This window comes from Oncorhynchus keta, chromosome 20, assembly GCF_023373465.1.
Source record: "Oncorhynchus keta strain PuntledgeMale-10-30-2019 chromosome 20, Oket_V2, whole genome shotgun sequence".
NCBI lineage: Eukaryota > Metazoa > Chordata > Actinopteri > Salmoniformes > Salmonidae > Oncorhynchus > Oncorhynchus keta.
This window is the reverse complement of record NC_068440.1, coordinates 6591551-6618636: the sequence shown is the minus strand read 5'-3', so window position 1 is coordinate 6618636 and position 27086 is coordinate 6591551. Positions and strand designations below refer to the sequence as shown.

Here is a 27086-nt window from a genome sequence, read left to right as displayed (position 1 = left end):
CAAACGACCTGAGAGCACAGCAGGAAAGGGTGGCAACAGCACTGAAGGGAGTGATTGAAAAAGCTTCTTCTACTTTCCCCAACGCACAAGTGGTTATCTCCACCCTGCTACCACGAAAATACTTCCACCCTGCCACAATACAGCGGGTAAACACAAGTATTTCCCGTGACTGTGCCTCAAAACCAAATGTTTTCCTGGCCCACCACTCCACCCTGGACTTGAACAGCCTCTATGACCAGGTCCACCTCTACGACCAGGTCCACCTCTACAAGGCAGCAGTGCCCACCTTTGCCAGGACTCTAAAGGACATCGCTCTCAAACGTATCCCCAACACTTCACACAGGAGCAACAGATCAATAGACTCCCCACCCAGACCAGCGAGACACCCTCCCAGATCTGCAGGACCCCCCCCTGGACCTACACATAGAGGACCCACGCCAAGAGGAATTACATCCAGACCACAGTAAACCCAGACAGACACATCCACACCCCCACCCCAACCAATCAACACCCCCCCACGTCAACCATGCCCACACCCCATTTAGGCCCCCTCAGATCAGACCTATGCCACTCCTGCCCACCCCATGCACCCCACCCCCGCAAAGAGGGCCTCAACATGGAAGCCACACATACGCCCAGGTAGTGAGCGGGCAAACAGTCCCAACCCCACTCTCACACTCGCCCAAGCCAATGGCATGTACCAGATGCTCAGCAGGCTCTGCTCACACTTACTGGCCTGAGGCCAAACCACGACCAACAACATTGGACACTCTATGGAACAAAAAGCCTTCACTATATTATCCTGGAATATCCAAGGCCTGAGGTCATCTGCCTTTGGCCTAAAGAGCAGAAACCCAGACTTCACCAAAGAAATCGGTAATACAGACATTGTCATCCTGCAAGAAACCTGGTATAAAGGAGACGGACCCACTGGTTGCCCTCTAGGTTACAGAGAGCTGGTAGTCCCATCCACCAAACTACCAGGTGTGAAACAGGGAAGGGACTCAGGGGTATGCTAATTTGGTATAGAGCAGACCTAACTCACTCCATTAAATTAATCAAAACAGGAACATTCTACATTTGGCTAGAAATTCAAAAGGAAATTATCCTAACAGAGAAAAATGTCCTCCTGTGTGCTACCTATATCCCCCCACTAGAATCCCCATATTTTAATGAAGACAGCTTCTCCATCCTGGAGGGCGAAATCAATCATTTCCAGGCCCAGGGACATGTACTAGTCTGTGGCAACCTAAATGCCAGAACCGGACAAGAACCTGACACCCTCAGCACACAGGGGGACAAACATCTGCCTGGAGGTGACAGCATCCCCTCCCACATATGCCCCCCTAGGCACAACTATGACAACATAACCAACAAAAACGGGTCACAACTCCTGCAGCTCTGTCGCACGCTGGGTATGTACATAGTCAACGGTAGGCTTCGAGGGGACTCCTATGGTAGGTACACCTATAGCTCATCTCTTGGCAGTAGTACTGTAGACTAATTTTGGATTGTTGGATACGTCATTTCCGGTCACAACTTGCAGGCTTGTTTTCGAATTGCTGTGCGTTTTGTTGCCAACCTATTTTGCTACCTGACAACTTTACGGGTTTCACTTTTTCACCTTCTGTAGCTCAGTTGGTAGAGCATGGCGCTTGTAACGCCAGGGTAGTGGGTTCAATTCCCGGGACCACCCATATGTAGAATGTATGCACACATGACTGTAAGTCGCTTTGGATAAAAGCGTCTGCTAAATGGCATATATTATTTTTAATTACCGTTCATATATTTATTTATTTTTTCCTCAACTTTTTCACTCCGGACGCTTTATCTGGACACGATTCGTCAGGACCTCCAACAGCCGAAGCTAAGTAGTAACATTAACATGATGCCTTCTAATTGCAGCCGCTGTGCTCGCCTTACGGCGAGGATAGCTGTACTGCAAGCCCAGCTTCAGACGCAATCGTTAGGCAAGGGTAATTTCAGTGTAGGAAAGGATGAAACAGCGTCTGTGCCACAGTAAGTACAGATAGTAGTATAAATCCCCTGGCACAGTCCCCGCAGCCGGACAACTTTCTCACGGTTTCTGGAAGGAAATGCTGTAGGAACGCTCAACCGGTGTCGCTCATTCAGCAGACAGAAACTTTCAACCGGTTTTCCCCATTAAGCAGCGGGTCGGTGTCAGAGGCCGAGTCTTCTCTGGTCTCTACTCCTCCCGTTACGGGGTCTGAGACGCCGAAGCTTCCACCATTAGCTCTGACAAATTGAAAACTCTAGTCATTGGCGACTCCATTACCCGCAGTATTAGACTTAAAGCGAATCATCCAGCGATCATACACTGTTTACCCGGGGCAGGGCTACCGACGTTAAGGCTAATCTGAAGATGGTGCTGGCTAAAGCTAAAACTGGCGAGTGTAGAGAGTATAGAGATATTGTTATCCACGTCGGCACCAACGATGTTAGGATGAAACAGTCAGAGATCACCAAGCGCAACATAGCTTCTGCGTGCATATCAGCTAGAAAGATGTGTCGGCATCGAGTAATTGTCTCTGGCCCCCTCCCAGTTAGGGGAGTGATGAGCTCTACAGCAGAGTCTCACAACTCAATCGCTGGTTGAAAACTGTTTTCTGCCCCTCCCAAAAGATAGAATTTGTAGATAATTGGCCCTCTTTCTGGGACTCACCCACAAACAGGACCAAGCCTGACCTGCTGAGGAGTGACGGACTCCATCCTAGCTGGAGGGGTGCTCTCATCTTATCTGCCAACATAGACAGGGCTCTAACTCCTCTAGCTCCACAATGAAATAGGGTGCAGGCCAGGCAGCAGGCTATTAGCCAGCCTGCCAGCATAGTGGAGTCTGCCACTAGCATAGTCAGTGTAGTCAGCTCAGCTATCACCATTGAGACCGTGTCTGTGCCTCGACCTAGGTTGGGCAAAACTAAACATGGCGGTGTTCGCCTTAGCAATCTCACTAGGATAAAGACCACCTCCATTCCTGTCATTACTGAAAGAGATCATGATACCTCACATCTCAAAATAGGGCTACTTAATGTTAGATCCCTTACTTCAAAGGCAATTATAGTCAATGAACTAATCACTGATCATAATCTTGATGTGATTGGCCTGACTGAAACATGGCTTAAGCCTGATGAATTTACTGTTTTAAATGAGGCCTCACCTCCTGGCTACACTAGTGACCATATCCCCCGTGCATCCCGCAAAGGCGGAGGTGTTGCTAACATTTACGATAGCAAATTTCAATTTACAAAACAAAAAATGACGTTTTCGTCTTTTGAGCTTCTAGTCATGAAATCTATGCAGCCTACTCAATCACTTTTTATAGCTACTGTTTACAGGCCTCCTGGGCCATATACAGCGTTTCTCACTGAGTTCCCTGAATTCCTATCAGACCTTGTAGTCATTGCAGATAATATTCAAATCTTTGGTGACTTTAATATTCACATGGAAAAGTCCACAGACCCACTCCAAAAGGCTTTTGGAGCCATCATCGACTCAGTGGGTTTTGTCCAACATGTCTCTGGACCCACTCACTGTCACAGTCATACGCTGGACCTAGTTTTGTCCCATGGAATAAATGTTGTGGATCTTAATGTTTTTCCTCATAATCCTGGACTATCGGACCACCATTTTATTACGTTTGCAATTGCAACAAATAATCTGCTCAGACCCCAACCAAGGAACATCAAAAGTCGTGCTATAAATTCACAGACAACACAAAGATTCCTTGATGCCCTTCAGACTCCTCTGCCTACCCAAGGACGCCAGAGGACAAAAATCCGTTAACCACCTAACTGAGGATCTCAATTTAACCTTGCGCAATACCCTAGATGCAGTTGCACCCCTAAAAACTAAAAAAATGTCTCATAAGAAACTAGCTCCCTGGTACACAGAAAATACCCGAGCTCTGAAGCAAGCTTCCAGAAAATTGGAACGGAAATGGCGCCACACCAAACTGGAAGTCTTCCGACTAGCTTGGAAGAACGGTACCGTGCAGTACCGAAGAGCCCTTACTGCTGCTCGATCGTCCTATTTTTCTAACTTAATTGAGGAAAATAAGAACAATCCGAAATTCCTTTTTGATACTGTGGCAAAGCTAACTAAAAAGCAGCATTCCCCAAGAGAGGATGACTTTCACTTTAGCAGTGATAAATTCATGAACTTCTTTGAGGAAAAGATTATGATTATTAGAAAGCAAATTACGGACTCCTCTTTAAACCTGCGTATTCCTCCAAACCTCAGTTGTCCTGAGTCTGCACAACTCTGCCAGGACCTAGGATCAAGAGAGACGCTCAAGTGTTTTAGTACTATATCTCTTGACACAATGATGAAAATAATCATGGCCTCTAAACCTTCAAGCTGTATACTGGACCCTATTCCAACTAAACTACTGAAAGAGCTGCTTCCTGTGCTTGGCCCTCCTATGTTGAACATAATAAACGGCTCTCTATCCACTGGATGTGTACCAAACTCACTAAAAGTGGCAGTAATAAAGCCTCTCTTGAAAAAGCCAAACCTTGACCCAGAAAATATAAAAACTATCGGCCTATATCGAATCTTCCATTCCTCTCAAAGATTTTAGAGAAGGCTGTTGCGCAGCAACTCACTGCCTTCCTGAAGACAAACAATGTATACGAAATGCTTCAGTCTGGTTTTAGACCCCATCATAGCACTGAGACGGCACTTGTGAAGGTGGTAAATGACATTTTAATGGCATCGGACCGAGGCTCTGCATCTGTCCTCGTGCTCCTAGACCTTAGTGCTGCTTTTGATACCATCGATCACCACATTCTTTTGGAGAGATTGGAAACCCAAATTGGTCTACACGGACATGTTCTGGCCTGGTTTAGGTCTTATCTGTCGGAAAGATATCAGTTTGTCTCTGTGAATGGTTTGTCCTCTGACAAATCAACTGTACATTTCGGTGTTCCTCAAGGTTCTGTTTTAGGACCACTATTGTTTTCACTATATATTTTACCTCTTGGGGATGTTATTCGAAAACATAATGTAAACTTTCACTGCTATGCGGATGACACACAGCTGTACATTTCAATGAAACATGGTGAAGCCCCAAAATTGCCCTCGCTAGAAGCATGTGTTTCAGACATAAGGAAGTGGATGGCTGCAAACTTTCTACTATTAAACTCGGACAAAACAGAGATGCTTGTTCTAGGTCCCAAGAAACAAAGAGATCTTCTGTTGAATCTGACAATTAATCTTAATGGTTGTACAGTCGTCTCAAATAAAACTGTGAAGGACCTCGGCGTTACTCTGGACCCTGATCTCTCTTTTGAAGAACATATCAAGACCATTTCGAGGACAGCTTTTTTCCATCTACGTAACATTGCAAAAATCAGAAACTTTCTGTCCAAAAATGATGCAGAAAAATTAATCCATGCTTTTGTCACTTCTAGGTTAGACTACTGCAATGCTCTATTTTCCGGCTACCCGGATAAAGCACTAAATAAACTTCAGTTAGTGCTAAATACGGCTGCTAGAATCCTGACTAGAACCAAAAAATTTGATCATATTACTCCAGTGCTAGCCTCTCTACACTGGCTTCCTGTCAAAGCAAGGGCTGATTTCAAGGTTTTACTGCTAACCTACAAAGCATTACATGGGCTTGCTCCTACCTACCTCTCTGATTTGGTCCTGCCGTACATACCTACACGTACGCTACGGTCACAAGACGCAGGCCTCCTAATTGTCCCTAGAATTTCTAAGCAAACAGCTGGAGGCAGGGCTTTCTCCTATAGAGCTCCATTTTTATGGAACGGTCTGCCTACCCATGTCAGAGACGCAAACTCGGTCTCAACCTTTAAGTCTTTACTGAAGACTCATCTCTTCAGTGGGTCATATGATTGAGTGTAGTCTGGCCCAGGAGTGGGAAGGTGAACGGAAAGGCTCTGGAGCAACGAACCGCCCTTGCTGTCTCTGCCTGGCCGGTTCCCCTCTTTCCACTGGGATTCTCTGCCTCTAACCCTGTTACGGGGGAGTCACTGGCTTGCTGGGGCTCTCTCGTGCCGTCCCTGGGTGGGTTGATTCACTGTTGTGGTCGGCCTGTCTGGGTTGCCCCCCCCCCCTTGGGTTGTACCGTGGCGGAGATCTTTGTGGGCTATACTCGGCCTTGTCTCAGGATGGTAAGTTGGTGGTTGAAGATATCCCTCTAGTGGTGTGGGGGCTGTGCTTTGGCAAAGTGGGTGGGGTTATATCCTTCCTGTTTGGCCCTGTCCGGGGGTGTCCTCGGATGGGGCCACAGTGTCTCCTGACCCCTCCTGTCTCAGCCTCCAGTATTTATGCTGCAGTAGTTCATGTGTCGGGGGCTTGGTTCAGTTTGTTATATCTGGAGTACTTCTCCTGTCCTAGTCGGTGTCCTGTGTGAATTGTGCGTTCTCTAATTCTTTCTCTCTCTCGGAGGACCTGAGCCCTAGGACCATGCCCCAGGACTACACTGACATGATGACTCCTTGCTGTCCCCAGTCCACCTGGCCATGCTGCTGCTCAGTTTCAACTGGCCTGGGCCCTAGGACCATGTCCCAGGACTACCTGACATGAGGACTCCTTGCTGTCCCCAGTCCACCTGGCCATGCTCCTGCTCCAGTTTCAACTGTTCTGCCTTACTATTATTCAACCATGCTGGTCATTTATGAACATTTGAACATCTTGGCCACGTTCTGTTATAATCTCCACCCGGCACAGCCAGAAGAGGACTGGCCACCCCACATATGCTCTCTCTAATTCTCTCTTTCTTTCTCTCTCTCGGAGGACCTGAGCCCTAGGACCGTGCCCCAGGACTACCTGACATGATGGCTCCTTGCTGTCCCCAGTCCACCTGACTGTGCTGCTGCTCCAGTTTCAACTGTTCTGCCTTATTATTATTCGACCATGCTGGTCATTTATGAACATTTGAACATCTTGGTCATGTTCTGTTATAATCTCTACCCGGCACAGCCAGAAGAGGACTGGCCACCCCACATAGCCCGGTTCCTCTCTAGGTTTCTTCCTAGGTTTTGGCCTTTCTAGGGAGTTTTTCCTAGCCACCGTGCTTTTACACCTGCATTGTTTGCTGTTTGGGGTTTTAGGCTGGGTTTCTGTACAGCACTTTGAGATATCAGCTGATGTACGAAGGGCTATATAAATAAATTTGATTTGATTTGATTTGATTTATCACTGACCTCAACCCAGAATCTCTCAGAGCGTTCACAGTCAGTCCACTAACACCCCTATCAGACCACAGCAAAATCACAGTCTACTTAAACAGAGCAATACTCAATCATGAGGCATCAAAGCCAAAGGAACTGAGTAACATTAAGAAATGCTATAGATGGAAGGAATGCAGTTTGGAAACCTACCAAAAAACAATTAGGCAACAACAAATTCAATCCCTTTTAGACAATTTCCTGGGTAAAACGTTCCACTGTAATAGTGAAGGTGTAAACTTGGCAGTAGAAAATCTTAACAGTATATTTGACCTCTCAGCTTCCCTATCAAATCTAAAAATCTCAAATAGAAAACCGAAGAAAATTAACAATAATGACAAATGGTTTGATGAAGAATGCAAAAATCTAAGAAAGAAATTGAGAACCAAAAACATAGAGACCCGGAAAACCTGAGTCTACGCCTTCACTATGGTGAATCACTAAAACAATACAGAAATACACTACGGAAAAAGAAGGAACAGCATGTCAGAAATCAGCTCAATGCAATTGAAGAATCCATAGACTCTAACCACTTCTGGGAAAATTGGAAAACACTAAACAAACAACAACACGAAGAATTATCTATCCAAAATGGAGATGTATGGGTAAACCACTTCTCCAATCTTATTGGTTCTATAACAAAGAATAAAGAGCAAAAACATATACATGATCGGGCACTAGAAAAGTCTGCAGCACCCGGCCTCCCCCTGCTAGAATCCAAAGTCAAATGTCTGCTGTTTGCTGATGATCTGGTGCTTCTGTCACCAACCAAGGAGGGCCTACAGCAGCACCTAGATCTTATGCACAGATTCTGTCAGACCTGGGCCCTGACAGTAAATCTCAGTAAGACCAAAATAATGGTGTTCCAAAAAAGGTCCAGTCACCAGGACCACAAATACAAATTCCATCTAGACACTGTTGCCCTAGAGCACACAAAAAACTATACATACCTTGGCCTAAACATCAGCGCCACAGGTAACTTCCACAAAGCTGTGAACGATCTGAGAGACAAGGCAAGAAGGGCATTGTATGCCATCAAAAGAAACATAAATTTCAACATTAGGATTTGGCTAAAAATACTTGAATCAGTCATAGAGCCCATTGCCCTTTATGGTTGTGAGGTCTGGGGTCCGCTCACCAACCAAGACTTCACAAAATGGGACAAACACCAAATTGAGACTCTGCACGCAGAATTCTGCAAAAATATCCTCCGTGTACAACGTAAAACACCAAATAATGCATGCAGAGCAGAATTAGGCCGATACCCACTAATTATCAAAATCCAGAAAAGAGCCATTAAATTCTACAACCACCTAAAAGGAAGCGATTCACAAACCTTCCATAACAAAGCCATCACCTACAGAGAGATGAACCTGGAGAAGAGTCCCTAAGCAAGCTGGCCCTGGGGCTCTGTTCACAAACACAAACACACCCTACAGAGCCCCAGGACAACAGCACAATTAGACCCAACCAAATCATGAGAAAACAAAAAGATAATTACTTAACACATTGGAAAGAATTAACAAAAAAACAGAGCAAACTAGAATGCTATTTGGCCCTACACAGAGAGTACACAGCGGCAGAATACCTGACCACTGTGACTGACCCAAAATTAAGGAAAGCTTTGACTATGTACAGACTCAGTGAGCATAGCCTTGCTATTGAGAAAGGCCACCGTAGGCAGACATGGCTCTCAAGAAAAGACAGGCTATGTGCTCACTGCCCACAAAATGAGGTGGAAACTGAGCTGCACTTCCTAACCTCCTGCCCAATGTATGACCATATTAGAGATACATATTTCCCGAGATCACACAGATCCACAAAGAATTCGAAAACAAATCCAATTTTGAAAAACTCCCATATCTACTGGGTGAAATTCCACAGTGTGCCATCACAGCAGCAAGATTTGTGACCCGTTGCCACGAGAAAAGGGCAACCAGTGAAGAACAAACACCATTGTAAATACAACCCATATTTATGCTTATTTATTTTATCTTGTGTCCTTTAACTATTTGTACATTGTATATATATATATATAATATGACATTTGTAATGTCTTTACTGTTTTGAAACTTCTGTATGTGTAATGTTTACTGTTCATTTTTGTTGTTTTTCACTTTATATATTCACTTTGTATGTTGTCTACCTCACTTGCTTTGGCAATGTTAACACATGTTTCCCATGCCAATAAAGCCCTTGAATTGAATTGAATTGAGAGAGAGCGGAGGAGCGAGAGAGAGAGAGCGGAGGAGAGAGAGCGAGAGAGAGCGGAGGAGAGAGAGCGAGAGAGAGCGGAGGAGAGAGAGCGAGAGAGAGCGGAGGAGAGAGAGCGAGAGAGAGAGCGGAGGAGAGAGAGCGAGAGAGAGAGCGGAGGAGAGAGAGCGAGAGAGAGAGCGGAGGAGAGAGAGCGAGAGAGAGACAGAAAGAGCGGGGGGAGAGACAGAAAAGGAGACAAAGACAGGGCAAACAGGGAGGAGTGAAAATTGGCAAAGAAAAAGACAGAAGCACAAAGAAAGAGAATATGAGAGTATATGAAAGCCAAAGCACTGTCTCAGTACCTGTGTGCACGATTCTCTCTATTTTGATGCTGGAGTTGTCGAGCTCTTTGGCAAAGGCGAGGACAGCCTGCACCAGGTCCTCACACGTCTCTGGGTCTATGTAGGTCCTCCGGGTCGGGATCTTAACTGTGGGACACAGACGGTCATATAATATTACGACCTGCACAATCTACCGCAACACCACAGAATCACAAATCCGTATTCGACACTACTAAGGCACGTGAAATAGATCACGACATGAGTGGGAATCCGTAGCGTACTCTTTCACTAGACAACTACCGTGCGGGTGGTGGTTTAACCTGTGGGTGGTGTTTTAACCTGTGGTTTAACCTGTGGGTGGGGTTTTAACCTGTGGGTGGGGTTTTAACCTGTGGGTGGTGTTTTAACCTGTGGTTTAACCTGTGGGTGGTGTTTTAACCTGTGGGTGGGGTTTTAACCTGTGGGTGGTGTTTTAACCTGTGGGTGGGGTTTTAACCTGTGGGTGGGGTTTTAACCTGTGGGTGGGGTTTTAACCTGTGGGTGGGGTTTTAACATTTGAATACGTTGTTTGTCTCGTCGCCCTTTTCTCAGCCATTGAACTGTTTGGGGGGAAAAAAGAAAGGAAAAAAGGGAATCAACCACATCACTAACTGAATGTCTTACTTGTGCATCGCACATTTCCCCGAGACAGAGTAGCTCGGCTTAAAGGGTTCCTGTCTTAGACTTCAGAACCGTTGAAGAAATAACTAATCATCTTCACTAGAAACTAGGGTCGGGAATAATTGTCAGGAAATGCGGAGGTAAAAGCGTTTGAGTGTGTCACTTTGTTAGGAGAGTTTATTTCACAAAAAGCAACCTGAAAACTCTACCTGCATCAAAGGAGGTGATATTTGGTCCCTATCCCACACGTATCTGTGAACTCACACTAAATGTCTGTCCTGTGAACTCACACTAAATGTCTGTTCTGTGAACTCACACTAAATGTCTGTTCTGTGAACTCACACTAAATGTCTGTTCTGTGAACTCACACTAAATGTCTGTCCTGTGAACTCACACTAAATGTCTGTCCTGTGAACTCACACTAAATGTCTGTCCTGTGAACTCACACTAAATGTCTGTCCTGTGAACTCACACTAAATGTCTGTTCTGTGAACTCACACTAAATGTCTGTTCTGTGAACTCTTGCCTTCTAACCTGTCCTCCATTGTGAATGTTCCGGGCCATCCCAGAAGCCTTTGGGGCCAGACTGGTTCTGAAATGTGATTACAACTCTAAAATCGACCAGGTCTCGACTCACTGTCTCATAACAGCTTATTGATCACGCACACGCACACACACACACACACACAGACACACACACAGACACACAAAAAAGTCTGATTGCAGAGCAAATGAAAGCTTCTCCATTCCAGCTGGCCTGTGTTGAGTGGAAGGATTGAAGAGCCTCTTTTTCCCGACCACACAAAACAATAGCTCAGCGGAGGAGTTATTACTTTTATTTAAAGTAGGCCAGCACCAGTCTTGATTCATTTCTGCTCGCGCTCCTTCTCTCTCTGCTTGGGCTTTTTGTGTGGTTGATTTGTTTCCCGGTTAACCGTGTCTTTGCCACAAGCGATTGAGGGGAAATGAATGGATCTTAAGACTGCATGACTGCACAAGAAATCCACACACAAAGAGATGTACGTAGACCCACCAAAGGGGGAGGAAACGGCTTCATGTCATTCACACAGCACAGTCTGTGGGCAGCAATAGGGGCACCCCAGAGATTGAATAAGTAGCGTTTTCAACGGGGAGGCGGGGGAAGTGTGTATGTGTATGGTTGTGTGTATGGTTGTGTGTGTGTGTGTCTGTGTTTACACGTTTTAAGTGTGCGCAGATGTCTGTCCGCATTTGTGCTCGTCTCAGAAAGTGTGCGAGTGTGTGTGAGCTCGTCAGCTGCTGGCGTGTCCTTATTTGAGCAGATTTCATTCCCAGCCACATGGCTGCAGCTCATTATTCACCAAGCGCACGCACGCACGCACGCACGCACACACGCACACACACACACACACACACGCAGGAAAAATGTCAAACAGCCCACAAATCGGTGAAACAAAGTCCTTCAAAATGGTTGTTGGAAAAACAGACATGGGAAACATTGAAATCCTTCCTAGTCGGGGGACAGCAAATCATCTGGCTGGCCCGCTTCATATCCTTATTTCTCCTTCGTTGTCTTTGCTCCAGCTATCAATTCCCTTCTCTCCCTCCCCCCTCATCCTCCTCCCTCCCTATTTATTTAAATCTCTCTCCATCACATTCCGCCTCGCACACCATCCAACGGACTGTAACAGTGTGCTCAGTGTATCCTAAGCACGCACATGGAATTAAGTATTAATGGTCATGCACAAGATAATACTTCACACACACAGAGAGAGAGAGAGAGAGGGAGAGAGGGAGTGTGTGTGTCGACACAGTTACTCACATTGGAAGTACAGCTCTTCGTCTCCCTCCTGACTGGCCTTGCTGTATCTACACTGTCTGCAGAGAGGGAACAAACAGAGAGGGGGAACAAACAGAGATAGAGAACATCACTAGCTATATAAAAAATAAATAGATGATACAAGTCTTCAATTCCTCTTAAAATGAGAACAATAGGTTTCTGGACCTCAGTGAATTGGAACATGGATCACTGTTGTTCAGTGGAACTGGCTGGACAAAAGTCACTTCTGAAACCGGGCACCTCCTGTGGAAATCAAACCTGCACATGGGCGTACCTTCATAACTCGCACAAACACTTCTGCATAAATACCCCCCAACCCATAACACACACACTCTTCCAACTGTTCTAATGAGCTGTACACACTTCCTCTCACATAGCTCATCCTGTGCCTCCACAGAGTAGTAGAGTGGCTGTCTAATTGGTGGCGCTTTCCAACTGGAGAGAGAGAGAGAGAGAGAGAGTTCAGGGCCTTGCTCTTAAGACCACCAGAGTGAGACATTAAGAACTGAATGGGGACAGCCAGAGTCAGGCATTCTGTTTGGCCACCGTGCACATGGGAATTGAGATGAGGACAAGAGGCCTTGATGAAGTGCTACAATTCATTAGAGGTCGTGAAGAAGCATTCTCTAATTCACAACCAGTTTGAAACAAAAGAAAGGCACAGGGTCAAACAGAGATAAAGGCTAAATATTTGCATAAACATATAATAAAACACAGGAGGCTGGTGAGGGGAGCACGTCTCATAATAATGGCTGGAATGGAGTGAATGGAATGGCATATTTGATACCATTTCAGCCATTACTACGAGCCCATCCTCCCCATTCACCAGCCGCCTATACAAGAGGAGTGTGAGTGAGCGTTATTGTTTTTGTGTGATCGCAACTGTGCATTAGTGTCTGCATGTCCGTGTGTGTGCGTGTGCTTGTTAATGCGTGCGTCTGTTCATGTGTGCATGCGCTGTCTGTGTGCGTGTCCTTGTTTGTGTCTGTTCATGTGTGTTAATGCGCATGTCAAGCCATATCACCAGTGCATGCACACACAGTGCGATGGGAAAGACAGGTTTGGAGGGGATGCTGACACACACACAGACTCTTAAACTGCAGGACGAGAGAGAGAGCGAGAGAGTGAGAGAGAGCGAGAGCGAGAGCGAGAGCGAGAGCGAGAGCGAGAGAGAGAGAGCAAGAGCGCAAAGGGCATACTACAGCCTGGTACCATTTCAGCCCCTAGCCCCTATACCTGCCACTTTCACAGGTCTGAAAGCATGGACAGGTGTAAGCTCCACCTAGCCCTACACCATAACGCATCAACCGTCATCTGTGAAATCCAAAATGGGCAGCCGGATCCGAATGGAACCAGGCCCAAGGACATAAAGAAAAAAAATGTAAACCTTTATTTATTTAACCTTTATTTGGACAGGGAGTCAATGCCGAGACCCAGGTCTCTTCTCCAGATGACCCCTGTTAAGCACCCCAATACACATCAACATAGCATACACCTTAAAGTACACGCACAAGGAGTCACTGTTCTATCATCTCTCTGTCTCGACAGGGGCGGTGGAGTTGGACTGGGTCAGGCAGGAAAAGAATGAGGGAGAAAGAGCGGAGGAATATTACCCAAAATAAAGGGTCAAGGGGAGAAAGGAAAGAGGGAGGAGCAGGGGTGAGGGGAGGGAGGAGTGCAGACATGCCTGTACCTGGCGGTTGACAGCTGTGTGTAGGGAGAAAGGAAAGAGGGAGGAGCAGGGGTGAGGGGAGGGAAGAGTGCAGACATGCCTGTACCTGGAGGTTGACAGCTGTGTGTAGGGAGAAAGGAAAGAGGGAGGAGCAGGGGTGAGGGGAGGGAGGAGTGCAGACATGCCTGTACCTGGCGGTTGACAGCTGTGTGTAGGGAGAAAGGAAAGAGGGAGGAGCAGGAGTGAGGGGAGGGAGGAGTGCAGACATGCCTGTACCTGGCGTTTGACAGCTGTGTGTAGGGAGAAAGGAAAGAGGGAGGAGCAGGGGTGAGGGGAGGGAGGAGTGCAGACATGCCTGTACCTGGCGTTTGACAGCTGTGTGTAGGGAGAAAGGAAAGAGGGAGGAGCAGGGGTGAGGGGAGGGAGGAGTGCAGACATGCCTGTACCTGGCGTTTGACAGCTGTGTGTAGGGAGAAAGGAAAGAGGGAGGAGCAGGGGTGAGGGGAGGGAGGAGTGCAGACATGCCTGTACCTGGCGTTTGACAGCTGTGTGTAGGGAGAAAGGAAAGAGGGAGGAGCAGGGGTGAGGGGAGGGAGGAGTGCAGACATGCCTGTACCTGGCGTTTGACAGCTGTGTGTAGGGAGAAAGAGGAGGAAGAGGAGGAGGAGGAGGAAGAGTGGAGAAGGAGGTGGAGAGCAGCACCACGCTAGTAGGAGCTATGTTGGAGGAGCTGGACGAGAGACTGCTGGGTAGAAGAGAAGAAGGGCAGGGGGGGCGGGGCTAAATCACAACCTCTCTCCTCATTGGCTACAGGACGGGTGGTGTGCCCCAATTCTCTGAAATGGCTTCCTTTCCGTTTGACGTCATAGGACAGCCTGGATGTAAACCAGAAGGTATGCATGGTGCTTTCACCCAGAGTCGAGATACACCAAAGAGTTCGGCAAACTATTTTAGTTCGAATTTGATTGGCAAAAATAGCTAATTTATCTCTTCCAGTGAGTAGCACATTCGACTGCTATGTAGTGTGCCAACATAAGGGCCAAACTCTGTAGAGGAGGCCATTTTAGAGTATTGGGATTCACCTTGTGATGAGCACAGAGAGCCTCACATGTACGGACATAAAATACTACGAGAGGAGCTAGACTGAGGGAGTGAGGGGAGGAAGTGAGAAAAACAAAAAGGGGAAATCGAAAGGAGAGTATCGGAGCACAGGGGGCAGATCCAAAATGGAGTAGGTTGCTGCCCATTGGAGGAGAACACTGATTGGAAAGCCCTGGTGTGTACCAGGCGTGCAGCAAGTGTGACCAGGGACTGAGCCTCTTTCGCTCACTCTTTATTTCAGTCTCATCCACCCCTCCTATGATTGGGTCACGGTCCACGCACATACGCAATGGCCTTCCACCTACACCGTTCTTCCTTTCCTTCCTACTATATTTATTTCTCTCCCTCCATCCCCCTCTCCGCTGACCGCGTGACCAACAGTGTCTGTCCAGAGGCAGCAGAGGGTAAACAATCAGTGCTCTGACCAGCCAAGCCTGAACTTCCTGGAGAGATTAGGGGCTGCTGCCGCTGCCCTGTAACCTTGGCACTGTCAAACTCTGTCAAGCAGGAACGAGGAACGAAATGTGTGTGTGTGTGTTGCATCTGTCTGTTCATGTAAACTACAGTAGGAAAGGGACTTTCTATATGCAGGGTGGCAATCACCATGTGCGTCAGTGTCAGTATGTGCATGGCTATAACAATGCCTCCCTCTCACGCTACGTGTGTTCCAGTAATGTGTCCGTAAGAGGAATGGGGGGGGACAGGACAGGAGAGAAGGGTGAGATTCATATACGTACCATATAACCTCCAGGCAAAACACATCTAGCCGACCCCAGACACAATTTCAAACGGCCTGATCTTACAGGGCCATTTCATTCAAGTGGAGATAATCTGACTGTGTGTGTGTGTGTGTGTGTGTGTGTGTGTGTGTGTGTGTGTGTGTGTGTGTGTGTGTGTGTGTGTGTGTGTGTGTGTGTGTGTGTGTGTGTGTGTGTGTGTGTGTGTGTGTGTGTGTGTGTGTGTGTGTGTGTGTGTGTGTGTGTGTGTGTGTGTGTGTGTGTGTGTGTGAGCAGATCATCTGTAATTGTAGCCCTGCGGTGACATCGGAGGTCAGCCATATTTGCAAACATGAAAGCATGGTAATTGAGGCATCAACCCACCTGCCTGCGTCTGAGGACGAGAAGAGCCGGCTAATAGCCATGTTCTCATAGACTGATGAACGACGCAAGCATTCTGGGATGAGCAGTTTCCAATACATCCATTCTCAATGAAGGTCAATTGGTTCACACTGGTAGGGATTCTGGTCATGGGGGCGCGTCTGCAGGATTGGGTCCGTGTGTATGGGTCAATAAGTTACAGTATGTATCTGAGCGGGTGTGTGTGGGGTCCTTTAGCCGTTTAAAGCATGTTGGTGTGAAGGTGTAATTGGCCAGTGTGTGCAACATATCCTTTTGTGCGCGCGCGGGTATGGGTGGGTGAGTGTGTGTGCATGGGTGAGTGCGCGTGCATGGGTGAGTGTGCATGCGCACGCATGGGTGAGTGTGTGTGTGCACGTGTATGGGTGAGTGTGTGTGTGCACGTGTATGGGTGAGTGTGTATGGGTGAGTGTGTGCGCAATAAGCGTGTGTGTGATTGACAGTTCCTGTGTGTCCTCAGCGTATTGTGTTGGTGTGTGTGTGTGAATGAATGAATGAATGAATGAATGAATGAATGAATGAATGAATGGGAGCTATTTCACACTCCATCTAATCTCATCTCCCAGATTAATTTGGAGCAGGAGAAAAATTGAAGAAAATAGAGGGTTTGTAAAGTCGGACATCTCTTCTACACAAAGATACTGGGTGATAAGTCAGCGACTGAGTGTGTACACTGCTGTGTGTGTGTGTGTCATATGTTACTATCTTAGACTAACATTCTAATTGCCTCCATATTAGATGCACTGACTGTGATGGGCTCTGTACAAGAGTGTCGGCCAAATGGGTAAAACGCAAATGTAAGATCTGATTGCGGCCGTTCGTGTGTGTGTATATATAATTGTGTGTGTCTGATTGGGAGTGTGTGTGTGTATAATTGTGTGTGTCTGCGTGGGAGTGTGGAGTCTGAATGCCAACACGCTGGAGCATGTGTGATGGAGTGTGTGAGAGCGCGGGGGAGTGTGTGTGGGCGTGTGAGTTGGGATTTCTATAGACGTAGACAGATGTCAAAGTGCACAGAGCTGAAATGGCAGAGAACCACCTTCCATCTCTCCACTCAACTGAATAAAACACACAGGACTTCTGTGCACACAATGCCTATTTTGGCAAAAGTTCTTGGCAACAACATGGAATTGCCCTTAAGTTGTGTAGTTACTACTCTAGTAACCATTGGTAACCATAGTGAAAGTACTAACTGCAAATAATGTACACAAAACTATGGTTGAATGACAAAAGTAAGATCACAAGCCAAACAGGATGAGTCTAATTTAAATCCTGGAAACGATACAACCATTTAGCATGGCTGCCCCAGCATTGCCAATCTAAAGAGCCTTGCTAATGCTCTATATTACAGTGGCTCTGAGCTGAGCTGATTGAACATGCATTAAAGCTCTTCTCATTGTGATTACATGCTTTGAGGCAGAGTGCTTCTAGTCATTGGATTATTGTAATCAGGATTATGATGGAGTGGCATGAGCCGTGACTGAGTGTGTGTGTGTGTGATTAGGAGTGTGTGTGCCCCATTATGGGTGTACCTTCTTCAGATGTAATTGTTTGTGTGTGCGCGTGCACGTTGTGTATATCTTAATGTGTGTGCTGTGTGCATGTGTTGTGTGTGTATTACTGTGTGTGGTGTATATCTGTTTGAGCATGTGCTGTATGTGTGTGTTCGTGCATATTGTCTGTTTATCTGTAGGAGTGTGTGTATTCATGCCTATTGTCTGTCTCTCCCTGTGTGTGTGTGTGTGTGGTGTGTGTGTGTACCTTCTCCAGAGGAGCAGGCCCACTCCCATAGAGAGCAGCATGATGAGGGCGGCCACAGACACCACCACGATGATGATTACTGGGTTCTGCTCACTGGACGCCAGCGCCACTGTGGATTGGAGCGGACACACACACATTGTTTAAGAGCAGGCACACGGGAGAATACACACACATACATAAAGATGACAATAAAGTGACACCCTATCACAGAGCAAAAAGAAGAGACATTTCACAGCTTGATTTCTAAATCCTGGAGCCTTGCATGTACCCCCTCCACACACACACACACACACACACACACACACACACACCTCAGTCTTTAGAAAACAGGAGGCCTCTGTGTGGGCTGTCTGGACGCCCACACGGCCCTATCCCAAGCTGCCTCGCGGCGATGGAACGAGATAGCGAGGAAAATGAGGGAGAAACGGGCACACTCACGTTCGCCAAGCGTCTGCAGCTCCAGGGGAGCGCTGTAGCCTCCGTAGTCGATGGGAGAGGGGGAGGAGGAAGAGGAGGAGGCGGCGGCGGCGGAGAGGAGGGAGGAGGGGGCCGGGGTGGAGAAAGGGCGGATGAGGAAGACGTAGGTGGTGCCAGGCTTGAGGTTGTTGACGCTGATGCGGGTGGCGGCCGTCTTGACCGTTGAGTAGCTCTTGTCCTTCTGTTCCTGAAGGAGGGAGGAGAGAGAGTGGCCGGAAAGAACGTTTGAAAGGCGTTTTGTCGAAACATGGCTATGCTAAAACTACAAGAGCACCAAGCGGGTATACTCTCGGTCGCAAAACACGTTGTTTTTTTTTACATGGTCCTCCGGAGCTCAGTTGGCGCTTGCAACGGCAGGACAGTGCGTTTGATTCCGGGGACCACCCGTATGTAAAATGTACACGCGCATGACTGCAAACGGTGTTCGGATACAACGACATATATTATAATGAACACTTTCGACTGTTCCCTTTCCCGTCACTCGGTTGATTCTGAGTGGTGCCTATTGCGTGTCATAAGATCACTCAGAGAGCGTTGGGCTGGTAACCGAGAGGACGCTGGTTCGCATACCCGAGCCGACAAGGTGAAAGATCGGTCAATGTGCCCTTGAGCAAGCCACTTAATCCGAATTTGCTCCAGGGGCGCCGTACTAGATTGGCTGACAATATGGAAAACAATACAAGCAGACTCATGTGATTCAAAACAATTGACTCTAAAGGTTAAAGGCTGTGAGACGACGTGCATAAAACCTTCAGAATCAAAGCAAAGAAACAGCATGCGTGTCTGAATGTATGTTTAGGTGTGTGTGTGTGTGTCTGTGTGTGTGGTGTGTGCCGTTTGCTTGTCGTCACGTGGTAATGAGTATTTGGAGGTGCGTGCTCTTTAACGCGGTCGTACTTGTCCACTTGTCCATGAATTAACATGGCATGGAGAGAACAGAGAGAGAGAGATTGACAGTCGTACTGAGTGTCCCCGTGGAGACTGCAAATAGGCGACATTGACAGAGATGAACGTGATGGACGGACGGCGCGCCAAGAGTGGGATGTGGACCGTATATGACGGAGTGGACCGTATATGACGGAGTTGACAGTTGTAAACGGGACGGAGTGGACCGTATATGACGGAGTTGACAGTTGTAAACGGGACGGAGTGGACCGTATATGACGGAGTTGACAGTTGTAAACGGGACGGAGTGGACCGTATATGACGGAGTTGACAGTTGTAAACGGGACGGAGTGGACCTTATATGACGGAGTTGACAGTTGTAAACGGGACGGAGTGGACCGTATATGACGGAGTTGACAGTTGTAAACGGGACGGAGTGGACCGTATATGACGGAGTTGACAGTTGTAAACGGGACGGAGTGGACCGTATATGACGGAGTTGACAGTTGTAAACGGGATGGAGTGGACCGTATATGACGGAGTTGACAGTTGTAAACGGGATGGAGTGGACCGTATATGGCGGAGTGACTGAGTTTAAAGCTTCTTTAGTTACCTTTTCGTAGTACTTGATCTCGTACTCTGTGCTGCTGCTGTTGGGGTAGCTGGGCTCCCTCCACACCAGGGTGAGGCTGCGCTGCTCAATCTTCTCCGCACGCAACTCACTCACCAGAGAGGGCGCTACCGAGAGGGCCAAAAGAAAGAGGGAATCATGTGAGAAAAAGAAAGAAGGCGAAGAGAGGGTGAAAGGGAGAAAATAAAATAAATAATTTAATGTATTTATCAAAGTTCCTTCTGGGACGACTTTATCCAAGTCATAAAAGTTTCATGATGTTAGCGCTGAGCGGGTCTCCATACAGTATTCATTGATGGCTGGAGGGTGGGCGGAGATGTTCTCTCCCTATCAGACTCAGTCCTGGTCAGAACTTTTGTTTCGGACTCAATAATATCCAGTAGATGTGGTGAATGAACACTGACCATGAACAGTGTAAAAAACAACATTTCCACATTCTTCCTTGACCACATGACCTGAAGTGACCAGGAAACCATCCCTTGTTACCACTGATGCTCCGAAAGCTCTGCCCACTCGTCAAGCTATAATTAAGAGGTCATTAACGAGGTAATGCAAAATTAGCTGACACTCAAACCTGAAAAGGAACACTTAAGCGCAGCTCATTGTCAGTCAACGACCAGTACGGTTGAAGCCTTTTGTCATTACCACAATTAACATATTGCTAATGAGCAGCAAAGTCAGTAAACATTCATTATATTGTCATTGCTCTGTATTTTCTGTCCATCTGCCGAGTCATGTTTCAATTTGTGCAATTCTCCCTTTCTTTCTAAACCTCTTTCCCTCACTCCCATGTCAATTCTGATTAGTCCAAATTTCTCTCCTCAAATCGTGCTTCTTTCACTCCTAATCTCTTTCGAGACCTCTTGTCACCCCCCCACACTCTGATTTTACAACTTCCTTACTATCAAATATATACGAGCACACGCACACGTCCACCCACACCCCATGTGACCCCGGCCGTCAGTCTCCCTCTCAGTGGAACCGGTGTTGAAGTCGTTTTGAGGCGAGGAACAAAGCCAGAGCCGACCTTGTCTTTCGGAGTATCCCTCATATTGGCCCGTGTCTTACTGGCAGCTAATGAGGGCTGCACACAGCCTGGATAAGCCTGTTCAATTACAGCCACAGGCAGCAACTCAATGATGAGACAATAGAGCGGAATGGACTGGTCAAAGACAAAGCAATCTGAAAGAAATCCTATGAGTGTCTGTGTGTATTTGTACTGTGTGTGTGGGGGATCTATCTCCACCTACTCTCGTCTCAGTAAAAGGCAGAGGTCTATACCCAGAAGCGCCTGAAAATTCTCGATACACGCGGGAAACCGTTGAGCCTGAAAAACCCAGCAGCGTTGCGGTTCCTGACACAAAGCGGTGTGCCTGGCACCTACTACCGTACCCCGTTCAATCTTCTGTCTTGCCCATTCACCCTCTGAATGGCACACATACACAAGCCATGTCTCAAATGTCTCAAGGCTTAAAAATCCTTCTTTAACCTGTCTCCTCCCCTTCATCTACACTGATTGAAGTGGATTTAACAAGGGGCATCAATAAGGGATCATAGCTTTCACCTGGATTCACCTGGTCAGTCTGTCATGGAAAGAGCAAGTGTTCCTAATGTTTTGTACACTCAGTGTGTACCGCACTGTAAACAAACATATACACAATATGGTGACACACACACACACACAAGCATAGGCAGGCACACAGACCGATACTGGCAGAATCAGATGCATGGACACACAGGAAAACGTGAAATACGTGGACAGTGTCAGCGAGGAGAGAGTAACAGGCAGCGAGTGCTGAATTAGATACACTAAGAACACCTTGTCAACTTGCTCTACCGTCTACAACTCCGGGCCATTGTTTTCCATTCCTTTGTGATTAATTATGCATATGGGACAAACTGCTCCAAGACTCCGGCTCAAATGAGTCCGGCTCACAGCGGTAACGCCATCTGACAGAATCCTCTCTGCGGACACATAGCCAAACCCGGCGGTAGTACGCGCTTGTACTGAGTTTGGAAAACACTAACACACTCCAAGGGAGAACATTTCAACCCTACACACCCTGGTAGTGTAGTTGCAAGAACAGAAATATAGTGTGTGAAGAAAACCCACAAACTCTTGGAAAAGACAGGGGTTTAGTTACACAGACCAACGTAGTAATACGCTATCCAAACCCGCAAAAATATTCCATCTCGCACACACACACAGAACCCCCTCACACACCTAGACACATACACACACTAATATCTAGTTTCCCCATCCGGTCTGAAAGCAGCTGGTGTGTGTTCATTGGGCTGACCCCTGTCTGAACGAAAGGAAATGGATACCGAGAGGAGACTGAATTGGCCATGGCAGACCAAGCCTAATTTCCACAGGCATTAGACCGGAGGTTACGACCTTACAGGGCTCCACTGTAATACAGGACCAGACCCCGTGGCTAACCAGACAGCTTTAACAGTCCCCCCCATCATAGACAGCTTCCACAGAATGACATGGAGAGAAAGACGGACGGATGACACAAACAGATCCAATCCCTTTCATTTCGGAGTCCAAGATGTTTTAATGGTGAGGAAGGCATTGAAGCTACGTGGTCTGATGGCTCAGTTCTGGCATGTGTCTATGCAGGTGGTGTACAGGCACAAACACGGCGTCTGATTCATAGGCAGTTGCACCTGCCTACCATCTGTCTGCCACCAACAAAGTTGCAGTATGAAGAGACATGATAAAGTAAAAGGCAGGTAGATTGGCACAAAATGGCCCCCGCCTCCACAGTTGGATTCTATCCTCACGCAGCCAACCAAGGTGCGGTATAAATATATGCTACATTGTGCAGACAAAAGAAGATGTGGTGGCGGCGGTGGCTCTATTGCAGGTAATGAATACAATTTGGCACAAAATGGCCTCTGTGTTCCACAGCTGCACATGCCGTCCGTCTTGACGCAGCCAACAAAAGGTGCACTATGCTGCTTCTCGCTATCACCGAAGACAGGCAGTGGAGCTGTAGTCCCTCAGGACCACCACAGAGAATGAGTGTGTGTGAACATCTCTCCCTCTCTCTCCATCCATCTCTCTGTCTCTTTTTTCTGTTCTCCCCTACAGCTCTGTTTATGCCTCTGCAATGAATAAATCCATTTTACCATGCAGAGGTTCCTTTGTTCTACTCGTCTCTCTCTCCCCCCCGTCTCTCGCTCTTGTGTGTGTGTGTGTGTGTGTGTGTGTGTGTGTGTGTGTGTGTGTATACATCCAAAAAAAGACGAGTGATTGAGCCAACATGTATCAGCCAATCATGTCAGAGAAGTTAACAGGCTGTAAAGTACAAGTGTACAGCATTACTCCAAACATCTACAAGCTGGGTTAAAGCTGACTTGGGGAGGAAAGGAGATGAGTTTAGTGCTACAGAGGCATCCCACATCTCTGGAGTGCCTTTACGTGTGTTTATGTGTCTCCCCGAGTCTTGGCATAGCTAAATGAACTCAGAACAATACCATTATAAACACTACGATACTCTGGGACAGAAATACATATTTGGGGTAATGGTAGAACATTTTTCAAATGTTTCTGAGATCATCTGAATGCCACTACATTGTGTGTGTGTGTGTGTGTGTGTGTGTGTGTGTGTGTGTGTGTGTGTGTGTGTGTGTGTGTGTGTGTGTCCGTATACCCATCAGTAAAGTGTGTCAATTCCCCTACATAAAGTATGCATCTCTGTGACCGTCACCAAATCCAACGCAACCTTTTAAAAATCATTCAACACACACAAAAAAAAAGCCCACTCCCTTCAATCAGAATCCGTGTGAGCCACAAAGACAGACCCGCGATAATGACGTTGTGTTGTGGCCCAGCATCACCTCCCAGGACTCACTATCTGGCAGTGGCCCCCGCTTTTAATCTGGGTCTATCAGCCGGCCCAGCGGTGGAGCGCTATCTGGCAGGATGTTCCCCGCTCCCTGTGTAATCTGCCCTATCAGTATTCTGTCTGTCTGCACGCACCGTGCCGGGCCGAGATAAAAACCTCACAATTACACCAGCGCACCAGCTACCCAAAATAGGAAGGGGTATAAAGAGAGGGAGGTAGGAGGAGAGGGGCGGACGGATCGAGTCAGGTATTATTGCTGGCCATTATCATTCATATGAACCGCTGTCTGTGTGCGTGTGTGTGAGAGTGACATACGTTCTGAGAGAAAACACACACACGACAGAGGATTCTGCAATTTGTGACGAGAGAGAAGGGTGAGGGAGGGGAGAATTGACACCTGACACCTGCCACAGATACATTTTCATCTAAAGTCCACGATTATAGACTGTGGGGGCTCGGTGTGTGTGTGTCTGCATGTGTTTGTGTGTCTGCGTGTATCTGTGTTTGCATGTGTGTGTGCGCTGATAGCACCTCAGTGTGTGATAGAGAGAACCAGAGGAGGGTGACAGAGTGATTACATGTGCCAGCCTGTGGGTGGATGGATGGATGGATGGGTGAGCAAGAGCCAGAAAGTGAATTAACGAGAGAGGCACATGATTGAATTATGAAGTCAACTTAGTCTCCCCCCATCCCCCAGTTCTATAGACCAAATTCATCTGAAATACACATTCCCCAAATCATTCTCAAATGTTTGGGTCTCAAACCAGATTGTCAGTAAGTGGTTTGGACGGACTAGCTCCTGAATAGCCGAATAAGCTCAGTCTGTCAGTAACTATCCTCTTCCTGTGATTTTTGGATGGGCGAATTCTTCTGTCTTCTTCCATAACCCGTGACGGTTGCTGTAAGCCAGGCAGACTGTGGCGGGGCTCACATCCACACATACTGGGAGAGGCAGACCTGTCACCGCGGTTTGGCAGAGGAGACGGAGAGAGCTCAACACAGCCTGACAGAACACCCAGTCAGGGGGAAATGCCACACACACACACACACACACACACACACACACACACACACACACAGCCCATACACGTGTGTACACAAACACCCAAATAGACATAAGCAAGCCCACACACTCACACAAATAAACAGCAAACAGAGGCAATGCATTTACAGGGAGTGCAGAGTGAAGTTTGAGGGTATAAAGTGCTGATTACTGCTTAAAGAGCAAGAGAAACACTGTCACACAGAGATGGATGCACATCCTGTGTATCACAAACACACTCTGCATGCGCACACACACACACGCACACACATTACCGTGGGGATATGTAGGCTAAATGGGAGGTGTGTGTGTGTTCCATTTGTGCTGTATTAGACGTCAGTGGGTGTGAGCTAACTGATGAGAGGATGCTGTGTGTTAGGCCTGTCACTGTTGTGTCTGACAGACCAGCAGGAGGGTGACAGTCAGGTGAGCTCATCAACAAACCACCCGAGACACACACACCCTTAATGGAACACTGGTCACTTCAATAATATTTCCATACAGTCTATCCTACATATTCCTACGTATTCTTCAGATATACTACTTATTCTATCCAAAATGTCTATTCACACACACACACACACACACACACACACGCACGCACACGCACGCACGCACACACACACGCACACACACATGCACACACACATATATATATAGAACTCATCGAAAAATAAAGTCTTCTCACTGTCAACTGTGTTGATTTTCAGCAAACTTAACATGTGTAAATATTTGTATGAACATAACAAGATTCAACAACTGAGACCTAAACTGAACAAGTTCTACAGACATGTGACTAACAGAAATGGAATAATGTGTCCCTGAACAAAGGCGGGGTCATAATCAAAGGTAACAGTAACAGTCAGTATCTGGTGTGGCCACCAGCGGCATTAAACCTGTTTGGGCTAGGGGGCAGCATTTTCACGTTTGGATGAAAAGCGTGCCCAAAGTAAACTGCCTGCTACTCAGTCCCAGTTGCTAATATATGCATATTATTAGTAGATTTGGATAGAAAACACTGACATTTCTAAAACTGTTTGAATGATGTCTGTGAGTATAACAGAACTCATATGGCAGGCAAAAACCTGAGAAAAATCCAACCAGGAAGTGGGAAATCTGAGCTTTGAAGTTTACAGTGTCTGTGGGGTCATATTGCACTTCCTAAGGCTTCCACTAGATGTCAACAGTCTTTAGAACCTCGTTTCATGCTTCTACTGTGAAGTGGGGCCAAATGAGAGGGGAATGAGTCAGAGGTCTGGCAGAGAGCCACGAGCTCGTGATGCGCGTTCATGTTGAATTTACCTCGCGTTCCATTGCTTTTCTAGAAACAAAGGAAATCTCTGGTTGGAACATTATTGAAGATTTATGATAAAAACATCCTAAAGATTGATTCTATACTTCGTTTGACATGTTTCTACGAACTGTAGTCTGACTTTTGCCTGGACCTGCCCGCGCGTCGTAAGTTTAGATTGTGTACTGAACGAGCGAACCAAAAGGAGTTATTTGGACATCAATTATGGACTTATGGAACAAAATCAAACATTTATTGTGGAACTGGGATTCCTGCATTCTGATGAAGATCATCAAAGGTAAGTGAATATTTATAATGCTATTTCTGACTTCTGTTGACGCCAACATGGCGGATATCTTTTTGGGTTGTATTGGACTCTGAGCGCCGTACTCAGATTATTGCATGGTTTTTTAAAATCTGACACAGCGGTTGCATTAAGGAGAAGTATATCTTTAATTCTGTGAATAACACTTGTATCTTTTATCAATATTTATTATGAGTATTTCTGTAAATTGATGTGGCTCTGTACAAATTCCCGGGATGTTTTGGAGGCAAAGCCAAATGTAAACTGAGGTTTTTGGATATAAATATTAACTTTATCGAACAAAACATACATGTATTGTGTAACATGTTGTCCCGGGAGTGTCATCTGATGAAGAATATCAAAAAGGTTAGCGATTCATTTTCTCTCCATTTCTGATTTGTTTGACTCCTCTCTTTGGTTGGAAAATCGCTATATGCTTTCTGTGACTAGTTGCTGACCTAACAATGATATGTTCTGCTTTCGCTGAAAATCTTTTACTTATTTTTAAAATCGGACACTGTGGTTGGATTAACGAGAATTGTATCTTTAAAATGGTGTCTAATACTTGTTTGAGAAATTTGAATTATGAGATTTCTGTTGATTGAATTTGGTGCCCTGCAATTTCATTGGCTGGTGGCGAGGGGTTCCTAGACAGGATTTAAGTACTGCAGTGCATCCCCTACTCATGGCCTGCAT

At 46.7% G+C, this 27086-nt stretch overlaps 1 protein-coding gene across 1 annotated transcript in view; it reads right to left on the bottom strand.

Moving 5' to 3' along the window:
- LOC118398938 (ephrin type-A receptor 7-like) overlaps positions 1–27086 on the bottom strand; it is a 301118-nt gene that overhangs the window by 28870 nt on the left and 245162 nt on the right. The window contains exons 6-10 of the mRNA XM_052471925.1: positions 19879–20003; positions 18342–18567; positions 17904–18012; positions 12216–12271; positions 9776–9901 (exon numbers count right to left, since the gene is read on the bottom strand). Of these exons, the coding sequence (XP_052327885.1) occupies positions 9776–9901; positions 12216–12271; positions 17904–18012; positions 18342–18567; positions 19879–20003 (642 nt within the window). The remainder of the gene's footprint in view (positions 1–9775; positions 9902–12215; positions 12272–17903; positions 18013–18341; positions 18568–19878; positions 20004–27086) is intronic.